The 21047-nt window shown below is 42.3% G+C and overlaps 1 protein-coding gene across 1 annotated transcript in view; it reads right to left on the reverse strand.

Moving 5' to 3' along the window:
- The window catches only part of C5 (complement C5), a 91295-nt gene that overhangs the window by 39530 nt on the left and 30718 nt on the right, over nt 1-21047 (reverse strand). Inside the window, exons 13-21 of the mRNA NM_053020.1 lie at nt 20024-20233; nt 19756-19905; nt 18400-18532; nt 16148-16219; nt 14698-14895; nt 7247-7337; nt 5297-5370; nt 4556-4695; nt 968-1195 (exon numbers count right to left, since the gene is read on the reverse strand). Coding sequence (NP_444179.1) covers nt 968-1195; nt 4556-4695; nt 5297-5370; nt 7247-7337; nt 14698-14895; nt 16148-16219; nt 18400-18532; nt 19756-19905; nt 20024-20233 — 1296 coding nt within the window. The remainder of the gene's footprint in view (nt 1-967; nt 1196-4555; nt 4696-5296; nt 5371-7246; nt 7338-14697; nt 14896-16147; nt 16220-18399; nt 18533-19755; nt 19906-20023; nt 20234-21047) is intronic.

Consider the following 21047-nt stretch of genomic DNA (forward strand, 5'->3'; position numbering starts at 1 on the left):
TGTGAGGTAGGTGCTACAATAACAGGTGAGGAAGCCACATCGAGGAGATGAGTAATTTATCCCGTGTAATGCTGCTAGGAGCTCGAAGCCAGGGCTGAACTCGAAGAAGCCAGCTCCATATGCCAGTGTGAAACAGACACACACTGGAGTGAGCACGGCACGGCACGGCACAAAAGATCGGGCACAGCTTTCTTTTCAACAGGGACTCAGTATGTTGTGTATGTTGCCCAGGGTGGCCTCAAACCTGCCTGTGCCTCCTGAGTCGTTGGGGTTGCCACGTAAGTACACTGTGCCAGCTGAATACTAATTTGCTGACGTAAATGGCATAGCCCAAAACAACCCAACGAATGAAGAAGGCTTCAGAGGACCTGAGGGGTCGTTAAGTAGCCGAACTAGCCGCGTTACAGTTTACAGGAACAATGTGCCGGGAGAACACTCAGCAAATGGCAGGGCCAATGATACTTAATGTGTTGTTGTTTTCCCCTTTGACCTGCTTATTATCTATTTATATCTACATGGTAAGGTCTTGAAATGTCTATTACTTCTTTATATTCAGTATTTAGCCTGATATCTTATACATACACTTCAAGATACATTTCCTGAATAGGGTGGCAGAGCTAACCCCAGAAGGTGTGTATCAAGTAGTAAAACTTGGGAATCTCAGAGTTTGTGCTTTATTGGTGATGTTTTTTCCTTTGTGGCTTTTGATATTTTTATTTTCTGCAGTAAGCAGGTATCAGTTTTCTATTTACTGCTTTTATGCATAATTTCAGATTAATGTAAAAGTTGCAAGAAAGCACCACAAATGTGTGTGAGAGTTTCCGTGAAATTCGTCAACTATTACCATATTCTGTTGACACCGTCATTTCTCTCCCTTGCTCATGGCCCCAAACATAATTATTGATACAAATCGTTGATAGCATTTTCCCCCAGAAACAGATTTTTAAAAGAACCATATTTTTCTTACCACTACCCGTAATGTCTTCACTAAGATTTCTTTCCCAAATGAAGTCTCTAGTGAGAAGTTTATGGAGTGAAGGCCAATTTCCAGAGGAAGCAGGCTGAAGGTCACCAAGTGACTGGAGGAGCCCTCTATTCTCTGGCGCACACATCTGGAGGACCTAGAGGTCTGAGGGCTAGCAGCCGAGCTTCCTGGAGTGCAGATTCCCTCCACGGCAGACATTTTAACACAGAACTAAAATACGACAGGGGAAGAGCCGTGTAAGAACAGCTTGTCATTTGAGCCACATTTGATGAAAGAGCAACGTGTGTGTGTGTGTGTGTGTGTGTGTGTGTGTGTGTGTGTAGTATGTATGTATGTGTGTGTAATATGTATGTATGTATGTATGTACGTACATACGTACGTTCACCCTGAATTATGCTGGTCTGGACACAAACTCTCCCCTGGTTTGTTAGCAACGTCAAAGTAACCTCTCTGGTTCTAAGGCCTCTGGTTCTGTGGTAGAAGGCTCACGTCAGATTTCCTACAGGCACATGATAACTGATGTGGGTCATAGCGATGTCACGGGGTATCTGGAAACTCCATACTTAGCTTAGAATGGTCATGCCTTCCTCAGCGTGCTGCGGCCCACCGGGTTATGTCTCAGGTACCAACCATGGTACTGTGATGTAGTGGTTTTGTTCTCTCTCCATTCTGCACTTTGGATGGCGGGAGCCTTGGGTTTAGCTGTTCCATGTCTTAGCCTTTCCCTCAGCCTTCGACTTATAATAAATGGCAGAGTGATAGATGATTGAAAACTCTGTCTCTTGGCTCATTCAAAGGCTTACCTGATATACACCCAACTGAAGTCCCCAATTTTACTAACTTCCCACTTGTGCCCCTTTCTATAATAAAACCTGCTCTAGAAAGATGCAGGTTTAAACTAGGGCCCTCCTCATTTGAACTATGATATGAAAACAGATTGTGTGAGCTCTCTCATCTCCTGCTAAGTATTCATTGATTCCTGGCTCAACGAGTGAATGTGTTTTCATCTTTAGTTTGATGAACTGATAGAGTCAAGAGCTATGCCCAAAGAATAAAATCCGTAAGATGCAGAATCAAGCAGATAAGCACAAGACAAGGCAGGCATTCAATAGCTAATCTTGAGGGATTTCCCCCCAAATTAAAGTGCCTCCTGCCCATTGGCCATAGTTTTGGGCCAATATCAACCCTGATTTTTTTCTTCTTTTTTTTTTCCTTTTTTCTTTTTTCTTTTTTTTTTTCCGGTGCTGGGGACCGAACCCAGGGCCTTGCGCTTGCTGGGCAAGCACTCTACCACTGAGCTAAATCCCCAACCCCTGATTTTTGATTTATAAAAATGATTGTGATTTATTTAGAGTGGAATTTCTGCTGAACTTACTATTATTTCTAAGGATAAATATATACCCATAGTTATTAGGCTAACGGAAAACATTTATTTTCTTTTCATAATTTTGTTGATCGGGAATGTCACATCGTGAACCCTGAGTACACTTTTTCTCAGTCCCTGCAGGTCCACCCTCCCACCTTTTGAGAACCCTTCCCCCCTCAAACAAAAGGAAAACGAGAAAGAGGAAAGGTGTAATGGGCGTTGCCTATATACTCACTGGAGCATGGTCAAACATCAGGAGACGAGCCCCTTAGATAAAGCTGAGTCCTTCCCCACCGGTACCCACTTCAGAGGCCATCTCTTGTGGAGAGCTACACTTCAGCATCCCTAGCACAATTTTAAAGAATTCTCTTCGGTGGCTTTCTGTTTAGACTGTTACTTTTTGGAGGAGAGGATGGGATGGGGTTGTCACAGGAGCTTTCTACGTCCCCTTTTCTCAACTGTTGAGTCTGCAGTCATCAATACCATGGCGAAGTAGCTTCTCTGTCCCTTACAGTCTGTGTGAGGACAGATCATAGATTCGCACATGGTTTCTGGAAGCAGCACAGACCCCACGCTGCAGTAAGACCACAGACCTGGACATGGCCCTCGGTGGCAGAATGGACCAAGGAGCAGACCAGACCAAGGACATCCATATGACCTTCAGTGGTGACTTGCGCCAGGGACATAATACATGGCTCCCAGCTACTCTAGGACCATGGGCATAGGACAGTGGACAACAAATGCCAACATGACTTTCAGGGGCAGCATGAACCCTAAGAGGTCTTTTGAGATGTCCAATAGCAAAATGAACCGTCCTTCATCTTGGACATCCTGTCATTGCTCAGGGCCAGGGTGATTGATTGAGTGCCTGTGTGGCATATTTGGGGTCTGAGCCCGAGTGTAAGCTCCAGGCTGCTCCACACCTCCCTGGCATCCTTCCTCAGCAACCCATGCTCCCCCAGTCCACCTCTGTCTTCTCTCTCATCTGTCAACACCGCTTTGTCTCTAGCTCCACCTCTCACCACTCCTCCATTTTTCCTCCTCTCCGCTGGGTATCTGTCCACCGTAGTGGCATTGGAAACGGTAAAGTCACCCCCCGCCCCCCATTCCTCCTGCAGTCATCTCAGCAGCAGCTTCCCAGAAAAATGCCCTTCTTGTTTGCCGCAGTCTGCTCTGGTGGCTTCAGTTCCATCTATAAATCCTGTCTTCTCCAAAAACGGGTTCCTTTGCTTGTTAAATCCCACTATACACACTTACATGATGTATCAGTCTTCTTTCAACTACTGCCGTTATTTTTAAATATTTAAAAGTGTTTAAAAAGTTACAGATTGGCATCTTAAAAACTTTAAGATGAAAGATTTTAGAATTATACCATTGGAATACATAGTTTCTTTAAAATGTGTATATATATATATGTTATATACACATACATATTTTTATACATGCATGCACACACACATGTACACACACACACACACACACACACATACAATCACAAAATTTGGGTGATGAACCGCTGAAATACTCAGTCCTAAGAATAAAATTAGGAATTTAAAAGTGTAGTCAGATTTGTGAACCATGTCGGGTTCCTGTCTAACATCCTGTGACTGTGATAAACCTGTCAGTCTAGCACATAATTAGCTGCAGGGATGCCCTACAAAGAGAAGAAACATGGTGAGGTTCCTCATGGTTGAAGTTTATCACTGTCCAGACCATGGGGTGGGGGAAGTTGATGAGGGTTGATGTAATTTTAGAGAGTGTGGCTAAGTGATGACTTGTGAGTGCTAGCTTGTACAGAGAAGAGAGTAAAAGAAAAAAAAAGTCAGCAGACTGGAGGATGATGGGAAGGATTGAGTCAGTCAGTGGGTTAGGGGTTTCTGTATGGGGATTAACAATGGTGAGTTAGGTGGTAGAGCGCTTGCCTAGCAAGCTCAAGGCCCTGGGTTTGGTCCTCAGCTCCGAACATTCACAGCAACATCTTTACCTACTGTGCATTGTCCTTCAGACTGGCATCACATGACCCTGTCCCTTCCTCCTATCTGTACCCCTTCATGTGCCAAAGTGTACTGCCAGGACAACACTCAGTGCATGTGCTCATTGGAGTTGAATTGCGTGTGCGTGCGTGCGTGCGTGCGTGTGTGTGTGTGTGTTTATTCTAATGACATTTCTCTCTTTATTCTAATATATCACAAAGAATTACTCACCATTGTCCCAGAGGTCCTATAATTGTAAACGGTTCCCTTCAATTGGATCTGCTCCCCTCGTACAACAGAATATGGTATGTTCATCTCCAGGAAGACATCTTTGAACACCTTTGCCTTGAGTGTGTCAGCAACACATATACCTTCAGCCCAGAGGGAAAAGCAAGGTAGAATCATATGTGACGAGGGAATTCTCGTCACATTTTGTTGGTACTGATATGTAACATTTGCTTTCTTAAAAAATAATATCTCGTTTGCTTGCCAAACATTTAGTTCTAGTCAGCACATGAGTGTTTATTAACTAGAATGCCAAATCTTTGAAGACATTTATTGTTGGCTCTATTTAATGAAAATTTTTATTATGGAGGCAAGATTTTGTAAACAACAAAAATATTAAGCAAAGGAAAGCAATCCAGCAGCTATTTATAAAGTATTTGTAGTCACGTCTCAGGAGTGTCAGCCCAAGGGAGAAAGCACAGAGTTGTTTCTAAGTCTCCTCCAGCTCCCACTCACTGTCAAAAGTGAAAGAAAGCATGGAGTTGACTGCATCTTTATGGTCGGCAGCTGGTAGAGGAACAGAGCAAACTCAGTAGCTTCAAAGGTGCAAGTACACTGGAGTCTTTTGAAAAGGGAAATGAAAAACTTTGCCTCATATCCTGGGTGAGTTAAATGTATAGTAACAAGGAACTCCGTCGTGCTGAATTGAATCCTGCTGAAGTGAGCAGGTGACTTACGCTTTCTTACCATTGTCTGAGATGCCGATGCCTTGAATTTCCCAGGTCGTCAGTGAGTCAGGCAGTGCAACCTGCAGCTGGTTTCTGGGAGTTCAGACATTGACATTTGTGGTTGTTAATATCACCAACTTGACAAGATCTGGACTTCCCACAAGATGAACCTCTGGCTGTACCCATGGAGGGTTTTCTTGATTAGGTTAGCTTGGGAACTATTTTCTTGACTGGGTCAATTGAGGAGTAAAGACCCCCCCCCCCTTAAATGTGGGAAGTGCCATTCCCTAGGCTTGGGTCCTTGCAGAAAGAGAGGCTAGCTGAACAGGAACATTCATATCCTAATTGTTGATACTCCCAAGTTCCTGCAACCATAACTTCCCAACAGCAATGATCTGAATCTTACAACTGTGATGTGAGCCACAGAACTGTCAGCCACAGCAAACCCATCCCCCTTAGTTGCTTTTTGCCAGGTATTTTATCACGGAAATAGGAAGAGAAACAAATGCAATACCCAACTACAGTGAAACATTAGAGTTCCTAGTAAGGAAAACTCATCCAAACAAATATATTTAGCATCTGCCCACCCATCTCAGGGTTGAGACATTGCACTTGTGGTGTGACCATTGGAGGTGAGAAGGATACCTTTGAATTGTTGCCCTGCCAGAGCATATAATACAAAGAAAGATACATTCCCTAATGTTATGTACCAAAATGTGGGAATAAAAGAGTGAATTGTAACACTGCTTGTAACAAATCAGTATAACTAAAACCTGTTGGCTATGACTAAGCCTGTGTATTTATTGTGGCTATGACCTACTGATTCTTTATCAGGCATAGTATCAATAATGTACCAAGTACACAGAGTTCGTCAGCTATGGTCCCGCTGTGCACTGGTTTCCTGTCTAATGAAAGAAAGTTATAAAAATGAGTTGCTTGTCAGTGTAACCACTGTTATCAAGATGGTGTTGAAAGAGTCCATACAACACATTTAAATCCATGTCTCTATGAGCAGGACTCTAGGACAGGTCCTGGATCTAAAATAGAGATCTGAAGTCAGGTTTTGCTTTGGAGGTATTGACTTTTTTTTTTTAAATAATGAAGACAGGTAAGGAGATGGGCCACTGTAATACCACGTGATTCCTGCAACAGGGGTAATCAATCCAGTCATGTTCTGGTGCAGGGTAGCACTGGGATACTTTACAAGAAGTGCTGAACTAGGAGCAATGTTGGGTGGAATGGACAACAATGGAGACAAAGGATTCCCAATGGGAAAGGTGAGGAGATGCACAGGGAGAGTACCACAGCTCCTCACTAGTGTGGAGCTGGCCTAAGAATGATGAGGTGGGGTTCTGTGTTTTCCACATCGCTTCCAATACCTGCTACAGAGAGGTTTCCCATTAAAATGAGAGCTCTAACTAGGAGTTTAACAAAATAGAACTCCATTTTTGTTTTATATACAGATACCTATTAGCTGAAAATAGTTGTCCAATATGGTGTTTAGTACATAGCTGTGTGCAGCAAATGCTTATTAAAGACACGTTAAATAGAGTATTCTCTCTCTCTCTCTCTCTCTCTCTCTCTCTCTCTTAAAATTATTTGTTATATGTAAGTACACTGTAGTTGTCTTCAGACACACCAGAAGAGGGCACCAGATCTCATTACAGATGGTTGTGAGCCACTGTGTGGTTGCTGGGATTTGAACTCAGGACCTCTGGAAGAGCAGTCAGTGCTCTTAACCACTGATCCATTTCTCCAGCTTTGAGTATTGTCTTAACCAGTAATTAATGTCACCCTGTACTCAATTTTTCAGACAGAAATATACTAAGCAAAATTAAAACACAAAACAAAAATTAACCCAATAGTGGCATTATCTTAACTGTAGGGGAACTAGGAATGTCCAGATTTTTTGGCAATGATACCGAGTTTTGGTAATTTTCCACACTCTTTTCCAGAATGTCAAAGATACCTTTTGGGAACACGATGAACTTCCCATAGCCAGCTCTCTGGAAAGTAGCTTCGGATTTCTGCCTTCATCACTGGTAACAGGGCCTTTATTTCTGGGGAAATAGATTTAGTTATAGAGACCAACATTAATTCTGCTTACGGAAGACACAGGAACAGAGGAGCAGTCTTGGACAGGATCCTTCTGCCTGCTCCCTGAGCTGACCCTTTGCCACAGCTCTCTGTACCCAGATCCTGCTGGGAGAAAACTGGATTCTGAAGAGTGCTGACACACCTGAGAACACAGGTAAGACCACCTCTTCTGCTCCGAGGGCCCGACCCAGAGCCCTCAGAACACTGGAACCAAGGAGCAGTCTAGGACAGGATCCTTCCAGTTTCTGCCTACACCCAGAGCTGACCCTGTGCCACAGCTCTCTGTACTCAGATCCCACAGGGAGAGAGCTGGTCTCCCAGTAGTGTTGACACACACTTACAGGAGGCTCAAGCCACTGTCAGAGACAGCAAGACCAGCTAACACCAGAGATAAGCAGATGGTGAGAAGCAAGTGCAAGAACCTAAGCAACAGAAACCAAGGCCACTTGGCATCATCAGAACACAGGTCTCCCACCACAGCAAGTTCTGGATACCCCAACACACCAGAAAAGCAAGATTTTGATTTAAAAATCACAACTCATGATGATGTTAGAGGACTTTAAGAAAGACATAAATAAGTCCCTTAAAGAAAAACAGGACAACACAGATAAACAGGTAGAAGCCCTTAAAAAGGAAACACAAAAATCAACCAAACAGGTGAAGGAATTGAAGGAAAGTATCTAGGATTTAAAAATGGAAATAGAAACAATAAAGAAATCACAAAGGGAGACAACCTGGAGATAGAAAACCTAGGAAAGAGATCAGGAGTTATAGACGCAAGCATCATCAACAGAATACAAGAGATGGAAGAGAGAATCTCAGGGACAGAAGATACCATAGAAAACATCAACACAACCTTCAAAGCTAATGTAAAACGCAAAAAGCTCCTAGCTTAAAACATCCAGGAAACCCAGGACACAATGAGAAGATCAAACTTAAGGATAATAGGTATAGAAGAGAGCAAAGATTTCCAACTTAAAGGGCCAGTAAATATCTTCAACAAAATTATAGAAGAAAACTTCCCTAACCCAAAGAAAGAGATACCAATAAACATATAAGAAGCCTACAGAACTCCAAATAGATTGGACAAGAAAAGAAATTCCTCCCATCACATAATAGTCAAAACACCAAATGCACAAAACAAAGAAAGAATGTTAAAAGCAGTAAGGGAAAACGGTCAAGTAACATATAAAGGCAGACCTATCAGAATTACACCAGCCTTCTCCACAAAGACTATGACAGCTAGAATATTCTGGGCAGATGTCATATAGACCCTAAGAGAACAAAAATGCCAGCCCAGGCTACTATATCCAGCAAAAGTCAATTAACATAGATGGAGAAATCAATATATTCCATGGCAAAACCAAATTTACATAATATCTTTCCACAAATGCAGCCCTACAAAGGATAATAGATAGAAAACTCCAACACAAGGAGAGAAACTACACCGTACAGAAAAAAAGAATATAATCTCCTTGCAATGAAAACAAAAGAGAGACACACAAACATAATTCCACCTCTAACAACAAAAATAACAGGAAGCAACAATTATTGGTCCCTAATATCTCTCAACATCAATGGACTCAATTCCCCAATAAAAAGACATAGACTAACAGATTGGATACATACAGAGGATCCAGCATTTTGCTGCATACAGGAAATACACCTCAGTGACAAAGACAGACACTACCTCAGAGTAAAAGGCTGGAAAACAATTTTTCAAGCAAATGATCCCACGAAACAAGCTGGAGTAGGTATTCTAACATCAAATAAAATCAACTTTCAACCAAAAGTTATCAAAAAAGATAAGGAAGGACACTTCACATTCATCAAAGGAAAAGTCCACCGAGATGAACTCTCTCAATTCTTAATATCTATGCTCCAAATGCAAGGGCACCTACATTCATAAAAGAAACCATAGTAAAGCTCAAAGCACACATTGCACCTCACACAATAATAGTGAGAGACTTCAACAACCCTCTCTCAGCAATGGACAGATCATGGAAACAGAAACTAAACAGAGATACAAAGAAACTAATGGACATTATGAACCAAATGACTTAGCAGGTATCTGTAGAACATTTCATCCTAAGACAAAAGGATATGCCTTCTTCTCAGCACCTCATGGTACCTTCTCCAAAAATGACCATATAATTGGCCACAAAACAGGTCTCAACAGATACAAGAAGATTGAAATAATCCCATGCATCCTATCACATCACCATAGACTAAGGTTGGTCTTCAATAACAACAAAAACGACAGAAAGCTCACATACACATGGAAGCTGAGCAATGCTCTACTTAACGATAACTTGGTCAAGGAAGAAATAAAGAAAGAAATTAAAGACTTTAGAATTTGATGAAAATGAAGGCACAGCATACCCAAACGTATGGGACACAAAGAAAGCAGTGCTAAGAGGAAAGTTCATAGCTCTGAGTGCCTCGAAAAAGAAACTGGTGAGTGCATACACTAGAAGCTTGACAGCACACCTAAAACCTCTAGAACAAAAAGAAACAAATATACACAAGAGGAGTAGAGGGCAGGAAATAATCAAACTCAGGGCTGAAATCAACCAAGTAGAAACAAAAATAACTATACAAAACAAGGAGCTAGTTCTTTGAGAAAATCAACAAGATAGATAAACCCTTAGCCAGACTAACCAGAGGATACACAGAGAGAGTATCTAAATTAACAAAATCAGAAATGAAAGGGAGACATAACAACAGAAACTGAGGAAATTTAAAAAAAAAAAGTCACCAGATCCTACTACAAAAGCCTATGCTCAACAAAACTGGAAAATCTGGATGAAATGGACAAATACCTAATACCAATATTGTCCAAACTATTCCACAAAATAGAAACAAAAGGAGCACTATCCAATTCCTTCTATGAAGCTACAATTACTCTTATATCTAAACCACACAAAGACCCAATAAAGAAAGAAATCTTCAGACCAATTTCCCTTATGAACATCGATGCAAAATTACTCAATAAAATTCTCACAAACTGAATCCAAGAACACATCAAAACAATCATCCCTCAAGATCAAGTAGGCTTCATCCCAGGGATGCACGGACCGTTTAATATAAAGAAATCCATCAATGTAATCCACTATATAAACAAACTCAAAGAAAAAAAGCCTACACGATCATCTCATTAGATGCTGAGAAAGCATTTCACAAAATTCAACACCCCTTCATGATAAAAGTCTTGGAAAGATCAGGAATTCAAGACCCATACCCAAACATAGGAAAATCAATATACAGCAAACCAGTAGTCAACATTAAACCAAATGGACAGATACTTGAAACAATTGCACTAAAATCAGGGACTAGACCAGGCTGCCCGCTCTTTCCCTACTTTTCATATAGTACTCAAAGTCATAGCCAGAGCAGTCAAACAACAAAAGGAGGTCAAAGGGATACAGTTTGGAAAGGAAGAAGCCAAAATATCACGATTTGCAGATGATATGATTGTATACTTAAGTAACCCCAAAACTTCCACTAGAGAACTACTAAACCTGATATAGAACTTTAGCAAAGTGGCTGGGTATAAAATTAACTCAAACAAATCAGCCACCTTCCTCTACTCAAAGGATAAACAGGCTGAGAAAGAAATTAGGGAAATGAAAACCTTCACAATAGTCACAAATAACATAAAATACTTTGGTGCGACTCCAGTCAAGCAAGTGAAAGATCTGTATGACAAGAACTTCAAGTCTGTGAAGAAAGAAATTGAAGAAGATCTCAAAAGATGGAAAGACCTCCCATGCTCATGAATTGGCAGGAATAACATAGTAAAAATGGCCATTTGCCAAAAGCAATCTACAGATTCAATCCCCACCAAAATTCCAACTCAATTCTTCATAGAGTTAGAAAGAACAATTTGCAAATTCATCTGGAATAACAAAAAACCCAGGATAGTGAAATCTATGCTCAACAATAAAAGTACTTCTGTGGGAATCACCATCCCTGACCTCAAGCAGTATTACACAGCAATAGTGATTAAAAACTCTATGGTATTGGTACAGAGAGAGGAAGGTAGATCGATGGAATAGAATTGAACTCATATATCTATGATCACTTGATTTTTGACAAAGGAGCTGGAACCATCCAATGGAAAAAGGACCGAATTTTCAGCAAATGGTGCTGGTTCAACTGGAGGTCAGCATGTAGAAGAATGCAGATCGATCTATGCTTATTACCCTGTACAAAGCTTAAGTCCAAGTGGATCATGTGGACCTCCACATAAAACCAGATACACTCAAACTAATAGAAGATAAAGTGGGGAAAAGCCTCAAACACATGGGCACTGGGGAAATTTTCCTGAACCAATGGCTTATGCTCGAAGATCAAGAATCAACAAATGGGCTCTCATAAAACTGCAAAGCTTCTGTAAGGCAAAGGACACTTTCATTAGGACAAAATAGCAACCAACAGATTGGGAAAAGATCTTTGCCAATCCTACATCTGAGAAAGGGCTAATATCTAATATATACAAAGAACTCAAGGAGTTAGACTCCAGAGAACCAAATAATCGTATTAAAAATGGGGTACAGAGCTAAACAAAGAATTCTCAGTTGAGGAATATCCAATGTCGGAGAAGCACCTAAAGAAATGTTCAACATCCTTAGTCATCAGGGAAAGGCAAATCAAAACAACCCTGAGATTCCACCTCACACCAGTCAGAATGGCTAAGATCAAAAACTCAGGTGACAGCAGATGCTGGCAAAGATGTGGAGAAAGGAGGAACACTCCTCCATTGTTGGTGGGATTGCAAGCTGGTACAGCCACTCTGGAAATCGGTCTGGAGGTTCCTCAGAAAACTGGATATAGTACTACCTGAGGACCCAGCTATACCACTCCTGGGCATATACCCAAAAGATGCTCCAACATATAACAAGGACACATGCTCCACTATGTTCATAGCAGCCTTATTTATAATAGCCAGAAGCTAGAAAGAACCCAGATTCCCTCAACAGAGGAATGGATACAGAAAATGTGGTATATTTACACAATGGAGACTACTCAGCTATTAAAAACAATGACTTCATGAAGTTCATAGGCAAATGGATGGAACTAGAAAATATCATCCTGAGTGAGGTAACTTAATCACAGAAGAACACATGTGGTATGCACTCACTGATAAGTGGATATTAGTCCAAAAGCTTGGGTTACCCAGGATACAATCCACAGACCACATGAAGCTCAAGAAGAAGGACAACCAAAGTGCAGATGCTTCAGTCCTTCTTAGAAGGGGGAACAAAAATATTACAGGAGGAAATATGGAAATAAAGTTTGTAGCAGAGACTGAAGGAAATGTCATCCAGAGACTGTCCCACCTGGCTATCCAGCCCATATACAGCCCCCAAATCTAGACAATATTGTTGATGCCAAGAAGTGCAAGCTGACAGGAGTCTGATATAGCTGTCTCCTGAGAGGCTCTGCCAGAGCAAGACAAATACAGAGGCGGATGCTCACAGCCAACCATTGAACTGAGAATGGGGTCCTCAATGGAGGAGTTAGAGAAAGGATTGAAGGAGCTGAAGGGGTTTGCAACCCCATAAGAGCATCAATACCAACCAACCAGAGCTCCCACCATCCAAACTAAACCACCATCCAAAGAGCACACATGGACAGACCCATGGCTCCAGCTGCATATGTAGCAGAGGATGGCCTTTTTGGGCACCAATGGGAGGAGAAGCCCTTGGTCCTGTCATGGCTGGACCCCCCAATGTAGGGGACTGTCAGGGCAGGGAGGCCAGAAGGGGTTGGGAGTGGGGAGAACACCCTAGTAGAAGCAGGGGGAGGGGGATGGGATAGAGGGTTTACGGATGAGAAACCGGGAAAGGTGATAGCATATGAAATGTAAATTTTAAAAAATCCAATAAAAAATTCTGCTTACAGGTGAACTTTTAAGTAAAACTATTCATTATGACCTACAGGCATTCGAAAAAGGTCAGTACGGCATTGCTTAATGGTTTTAGAGATGAGCCTTTATGCTCCTGTATTGAAACAGCAAAGGGATAGCTGGGGATTTGTTTCCTATCGAATGTTTTATCTTTCTGAGATTTTTACAAAACATCCTGAGTCTACGAAATTATTTGTACTTTTGTGATTTTGACATGTTTATATCAGAACACATGGGATTTCCTGCAATTTCTGGCTTAATTGGTAATTTCTATTTCCATTTATAAGGTGGATGGAACCTCTGTTCCCTTCCAAGGTGGACTAAAAGCTGCTTTGGAGTCACACTGAGTCTCAGAAATCTAAAAACCAGAGACACTATGGGAAACAGCCACTCCCAGACATTAGCATGCCCCTGAATCCCTGAGCAAAGCAAGCTGGCTCTGACCTGTCCCAACTCCTGACAAACCAGGGCTGTTCACACACCAGGCAAGGCAGGGAGCCACACAGTCCTGAAGGCTGATGGCTATGCAGATCAGACCGTGGGGAGGCCATGCTGTCTAGAGTGGGGAGTAGGCTTAGCAGGCAGGAAGGGCTGTCCAGGGTGGGTACCATGTAGCTAAAGTCAACTGGAAGATGGCAGTTAAAAAACTGGGCAGTAAAAAAAAATTATACTGGATTATTCATCAGGATTACACTTGGAGAAGCAAAAACTGGGAGACAAGTTAGTGTACCGGGTTATGACAAAATGATCCCTAATAGCGTGTTTGGGTTTTTTTTTTTTAATTGCAATACCATTTACGTCTGTAGAATGTATCCATGGAGATAGACATCACTTAAAATACACAGCTAAGCAAAACAGAGTAGAAAAGAGGAGATGCCATTTCCCTCTTGCTTCTTTTCTTAAAACTGATGCATAAATGAAGGTCCTAAAAGTTTTGGACACATAGAAAGTTTTATAGAGTCTCAAAATCACATTGATGGCGGAAACGGAAACAAGTCTTCCAGTCACAAGCAAACTTAACGTTTTGCTCAATTTAGAAGTCTTCTGCTGTGTTTGGTCAGTGAAAACACAAACTTTATTTTCAATGGATACAGTGTAACAGAACCCTAGACTTCTAGAGTTCAAGCATATACTGCTGATATCCAAGCAAGGCTTGAGGCTCACGAGAGAAACCATCACTCAAGCTTTGGGGATGAGCTGGCTTTAGAGTTACACTGGATCTGGATCCCAAATGGCCCAGGCACTGTATTATTCCAGATCCCAAAGAATAAGGGAAGTATTTGGATGCACATGAGTTCTCTTTTCCACTTCTCGTTTTTAATTGAAGCATCAAAGCTACCTTTCTTAGCAGCATCCATGTCCACAGACTCTCCCGTATCATAGAATTCCAGTAAAAGAAAACTCATACTTACGGATCCTTCCCAACAGCATGCCTTTGTGGTGGCTTTCTTTTCGGATCTTATCCGCAATAGTACAACACTCGTTGAAGGCCCTGATGCAGTGTGGGCCTATGGTCACCCGGGCAACTCGCTGCTCACAGGTTTCGTATTTGTTTTCTCGGGCTCCATCATAACAGCATTTCTTGGGCACACGGTGTTTGTATTTAGCAGCTGAAATGGTGGCAACATCCGAACCCTTATACGCAGCCGTGGCATCTCAGATTTAGAACTCTCAAGGTATATTTGGTTCCCTGTCATCAGATCACCCCTCACTCAGCAGCCCCAGCTGGCCAACTAACCAGCCTCTCCCTGGACTGTCTCCAAAGACAGGGATAACGTGTCCTGTCGTCTGCTCCAACTCATACTGAACGGTCGAAGGACCCCAGCAAGTAAGCCAAATACTAACTTTCAAAAGACTTCAACCCCTTTTGAGTAAAACAAATGAAACATTCAGGATACATTGCCATATTTTGAGATGGCTTTTGTCATTATAACTAGATACCCTGCTTTTTCTAACATTTTTTCCTACGCGGCTTATAGACTTTCAGTGAGGTGATCATCCTGTTTCCTAAGTACTCTCCTAGTAATAGCATCAAAATCGATGAACTTGTCTAGATAACTCCTCTCGGTTTGTATTCTTTACATGTTAACATGTAAATAAATAGTAAAATTAAAGCGTATTACAAAAAGACGTTTAATTATCTTACTACCATTTGAATAATTTTCACTAGCTGTATTTTATAAAGAATAACCTAAGTTAGTGATTCTCAACTTTCCTAATGCTGTCACCCTTTCATACAGTTTGTGTGATGACCCCCGACCATAAAGTTACTTTTGTTGCTACTCTATAACTTTATTTTGCTATTGTTATGAATCATAATGTAAATATCTGTTTTTCAATGGTCTTAGGCACTCGGCATGAATGGGTTATTTGAGGCCCCCTCCCAAAGGGGTCTCGACCCGCAGGTTGAGAAAGCTGATATAACTGTTATGTATATAAAAGCAATAGGTTTTACAAATGCAAAGCCAAAGAGCATGTTTTTAATTACCAGGTGAAGTTTGTAGAAAGGAAACACTTGGGAGGAATAAAAGTCAATACTTTTTCACTTTTAGAGCTAGAAATGCTTCCCTTTCACTCCAAGAGGAAAATTGAGCCCAGGGCTGTGCCTGCTGGGTGAGCTCTACACTGTCTCTCCAGCTGTAAAGGTACAAACAGAAGAGGCGGGGAGTTTTGAGTCAAGGTTATAGCCTGGGGAATATTGACTTTGTTTGGACTAAATTTCCTGAAAGGGGCAACCTAGACCTCCACATGTCTCTGTTTTTACCTATTCATCTGGAATTGGGGGAGGTTCTACAGCATTTCACTTTTACAGCTTTTGACATAATCATGATGGTTTACAATCATAAGAAACTTTACGCAAACCTTGTTCTTCCACTTTCTGATGCAGGAGCTGCAGGTCTCTCTTTGGCCTGAGAATTTCCTTACAAGAGTCATCTGTTTAGAAAAAGACAGAGAACATGGGGCAAAGGACATAAAAATCTGACGGAATGAGTGTCATGAAGTGTTCGAAACAGCGCCAGCGTGGGTGTGACAAGCCTCCACGGAGGCTGATTTGGATCAGGTTTCTTGCAGGGGTCTGCGCCATCTCCTTTGTACACGTGCTGTGGTTGTATACCTTGGGATTTTGTGGGACTCCTAACAACGAGAGAGGGGGTGTCTCTGACTCTTTCGCCTGCTCTTGGAATGATTTTCCTCCTACTGGGTTACCTCATCCAGCCTTGATATGGGGTTTGTGGCTAATCTTATTGAATTTCATTATGTAGTGTTCAGGCAAGGAAACCTGCTTGTTTCTGAAGGAAAAAGGAAGAGGAGTGGATCTGGGGGAGAGGGGAGCTGGTAAGAATCTGGGAGAGGTGGAAGGAGGGGACGCTGCAGTAGGGGTGTATTGTATGAGAGAAGAATGAAGAAAAAGAAAAAGAAACAAATTAGGCTCCATGAATTCACACCTTTGAATGTGATGTGTTCATCAAATAGGCACCCCTGACCCAGCATCTTGTCACCCAGTTTAGTTTTATGATCTTGGTTTTGAGTATAGCTGCTTTTTGGACCCACTGATTACCTATGCATTTAGAGGAGAGGGAGCAAATTATTTTGTGTTATCTTTTTCTTTTCTAATTTTGCTAAATATTTATTTACATTGTGTGTGTGTGTGTGTGTGTGTGTGTGTGTGTGTGTGTGTGTGTGTGTGTGTGTGTGTACTCGTGTGCAGGTACACATGAGGTGGCCAGAGGGCAACTTGCAGCAGAAGCTTCTCTCCTTCAGTGGTTGCAAAGGTCATTAGGTTTTGCAAATACCTGTCACTCGGTCACCTCCCTGGCCTCGATTTTTCTTATTTGTCCTTTGAGCTACGTTATTATAAATATGAAGACGGACATCATGGAATTGAGTAGAATTATGAACATTTTAAAACCACAGAAAGAAGGCCATGGCCATGTGATGACTGCTCCAGAACAGCTCAGGGCACCAGAGGTGAGACAAGACCTGCAATGATGTGGGGACTTACTCGTTACAATGTAGTGACTTACTCGTTACAATGTAACAGAACCATAGAATACTGTACTGTAGTACACAAAGGTAAATCGGATTATCCAACCTAAGGTCTTCATGCCTGCAGTATAGACAGATCTAGTTTCTATAAAATCTTCTGTGTGTATTGGCGGAGCCATGATTAATTCAGTATAGAGAAGATACCCCACAGAAGAGATGATTTTTTTCTTTCACTTTTGAGACAGGGGTCTTTGTTTTTTCCAGGCTGGCCACAGATCAATTCTCCTGCCTTGGCCTCCTAGAGTGGTTAGGGTTTGCAGATGTGCACCACTGTACCGAGATAATTCTTGTTCTAACTTGCACGGGCTTATAAGGGGAACCCAGTCTCCATGGATAGAGGTCCAGAGGTATAAAATAACACAGCACCAGCCAAGAACATTGTGAGAAAGGGCTAGGAAGATCATGGAAGGCTTTGAGTACTGCTTAAAGACGAATCTTATCTTGAGAGTCGGCAAAAACACCTTAAAAATTCTTTTGTGTGTGTACACGCTAGTATGTGTGAAGTTTCATGTGACAGCCAAAGGTGTCAGGTGTTCAATTACTCTCCATTGTATATGCTCAGCCCAGAGAGTGGCACTATTAAGAGGTGTGGCCTTGTTGGAGTAGGCGTGGCACTGGGCTGTGGGCTCTAATACCCTAGTCCTAGCTGTCTGGACTTTATTTATTTGATATCTATGGATGTTTTGCCTTCGTGTATCTACGTCAGCTGTGTGCATGCATGGTGCCTGTAGAAACCAGGAGCAAACATCAGATCCCCTGGAACTGGGGTTGCAGATGGTTGTGAGCTTTGTGGTGCTGGGAATTGAACCTAGTCCTCTGGAAACGCAGCAGCTGCTCTTACCCACTGAGCCATCTCTCCAGCCCCTTCCTCCACTTCCAGGGTCTCACTGAACCTAGAACTCTCTGGCTGGCTAGTGAGCTCTAGGGATTTGCTTGTCTCCTCCCTGTATGCATGCACACAATGAAAGACCTTAAGGGAGACTTACAGAGCCATTGAGAGTCTTAGGAAGTGGGACAGGAGTGAGCTGGGAGGTACATGTCAGGAACGAAAGTGCTGAATGGCTTACCGTGGTATTGGGAGTCATCTGCGTTTGCATTGGTGAGGAAGGTGAGCCCAGCTAGATGGAATACATCTACATTGTCACGGCCACCACCTGCCCCACAGCCCAGGTCACTCTTGTCATCAAAAGCTTGGAACACCTGTCCGGAAAGGCAAAACACTGAGCTTATTCCTCCAAAGGACTAAAGGAATTATTCGTCACACCGCGTCAAGAAATCTGTGAAATACATGGGGATTCATACATCTGATGCCCAAAGACCACACTTCCCAACTTCATTCCTTCCATTGTGTATAGAGAAAAACCTTCCTATCTAAGATCAGCCAAGAATGAAGCCTACACAAATAGCATCGATGAGGAGAATCTTAGGAATTGCCCAGAGCGTATACTATAGAATATATGGTATATATGATACATGCATTTACTACATAACGTACATTATATGTATGTATAAATTAATGTGATAAAGAATAAAGGAATGAACTAACAGACAACATTAAGTTTTCTTTTAAGGAAAAGATCTAGACTTTATGTGGGAAAGTACTGTAAGCGGTTTATTTTGACCTTAATTTTGACTCAAAAAAATCCTTTCTTCTCTGTTTTTAACTTTATAATTTCTCAGTTCTTTCTGCTTCTCCAAAGAAACTAGAGGCTAGAAATAATAACTGAATATCATGGAAATAGATGGAACATATGGGAACGTATGGGAACATATGGGAACATATGGACTCTGGTCATTTCTAAATTCAGACTTAAGTGAGAATTCAAACAAACGCACTGATTTCCTAGTTTCCTCTCTGGGTTCATCATGCTGCTTTTGTAACTACCATCATTCCTGACCCAGACTCTCAATCTCCCTCAGCTGAGCTTGTGCCTATATTTGGAAGAGTCAAAAATGATGGCTGACTGTTCTTTAGGAACAGAAGAAACTCTTTGTTGAATGTACTGTAGAAAAGCAGGCCAGGGCCCCTGTGATGCTTGGCCCAGGGAGCAGCACTGTTAGGAGGTGTGGCCTTGTTGGAGTAGGTGTGGCAATGTGGGTGTGGGCTTTAAGACCCTAGTCCTAGCTGTCTGGAAGCCAGTATTCTGCTAGCAGCCTTCAGATGAAGATGTAGAACTCTCTCCTGGACGATGTCTGCCTGGATGCTGCCATGTTCCCACCTTGATGATAATGGACTGAACCTCTGAACCTGTAAGTCAGCCCCAATTAAATGTTGTCCTTTTAAGAGTTGCCTTGGTCATGGTATCTGTTCACAGCAGTAAAACCCTGAAACAGCCCACTTACTTCCTTCCCCACAACCTGCACCAGTGGCCATACTTCGTGACACTACCCCACCCCATGGTCACCTCGGAAGTGCACTTAACTCTTTGCATGGCCCTTTTGGCTTTTCCCCGGACTCCATACACAGCGCTGTCCACCGCAGATAGTGCCACCCATGAGTCTGCTTCAGTCACCATGTCAAGGGACACAGTTTGGCCTGGAGAATACACGTCTTTATCTGGAGACAGATGGACCTAAGAGGTCATTCAAAAAAGGAAAGATCACTTGACTACAAAACCAATCCAAGGCCATTGCTTTGGCCCACCTCCTCCAGCCACGAGAGAATGGCACTGTGCCATAGACGTGTCTCACCTGGAGCTGGTTGCCACACTTCTCCTCAATGTTTATCCAGACTGCGTCAGCCACCAATTCTGCTGTCTGCTCCCCCGTGACTATGTAATAGACCAGGAGCCGCGCTGAAGGAACCATGTCCTGTGTCACTGGGATGTTTATATTTTGATAAGATGAATAGAGAAGTTTCTCCTTTGTGCCATACTGTACAATTTTGCCTTTGGATAAAATCTGGAATTAAACAGCAGCAACAACAGTCAGCAACCAGAAATGGAACCCATTTGCTAGGGTGCCATTTGGAGGAGCAGAATTGAAGCTGGAACATTTATGTTGTAAAGGGGGAAATTGGCCTATTTGCTTCTACTGTGTGTTTCACATTTACTAACGCACTTTTGTTCTCACAACACACCAGCGAGGTGGGCATATTCATCTCCACCAAAGAAACTTATGCTCAGGTAGGTACAGCTCTTGGTACAAAATGGGGAGAACCGGGAGTTCAAGTCCAGAATCCACACAAGCAGGGGTGGCAGCTGTTGGTAATCCTAGCACTCAGGAGGCAGGAGGAGGATCCCCGGGGGGCAGTCTGGGTAGCAAGATTAGCTGATCAATAAGTTCTGGATTCAGGGAGAGACACTGCCCCAATATGTGGGGAGTGTGCAAGGAAGGGACAGACATCAGCTTCAGGCTTCCATGTGTGTGGGCACATACATATGTTCCTGCATACATGCTCTCATGTACCCGTGAACATACACTCAGGCACGCCTAACACACACATGCAAAGGACATTGAGGCTCAGGAGCTACCTATAAATGTCATAGAGATTTCAGTTCAAAAACAGCATAAATAGAAAACTAGAGAGCTATATTTCAAACTAAACTCACGCTTACTAAAACCTCCATTGAATTGTTAACTTAAAACAATATCCAACAGATGCATGAGTAACTCATAGAACATAACTTTTATCTGGGGATCAGGTTTTAAAGTCCTGGATTAGATTCTAAATGGGGGGCTTAGTGCTAAAAAGAAATAACTTGAAACCGAAATG

Source organism: Rattus norvegicus, chromosome 3 (assembly GCF_036323735.1).
Source record: "Rattus norvegicus strain BN/NHsdMcwi chromosome 3, GRCr8, whole genome shotgun sequence".
In the NCBI taxonomy this organism is placed as follows: Eukaryota; Metazoa; Chordata; class Mammalia; order Rodentia; family Muridae; genus Rattus; species Rattus norvegicus.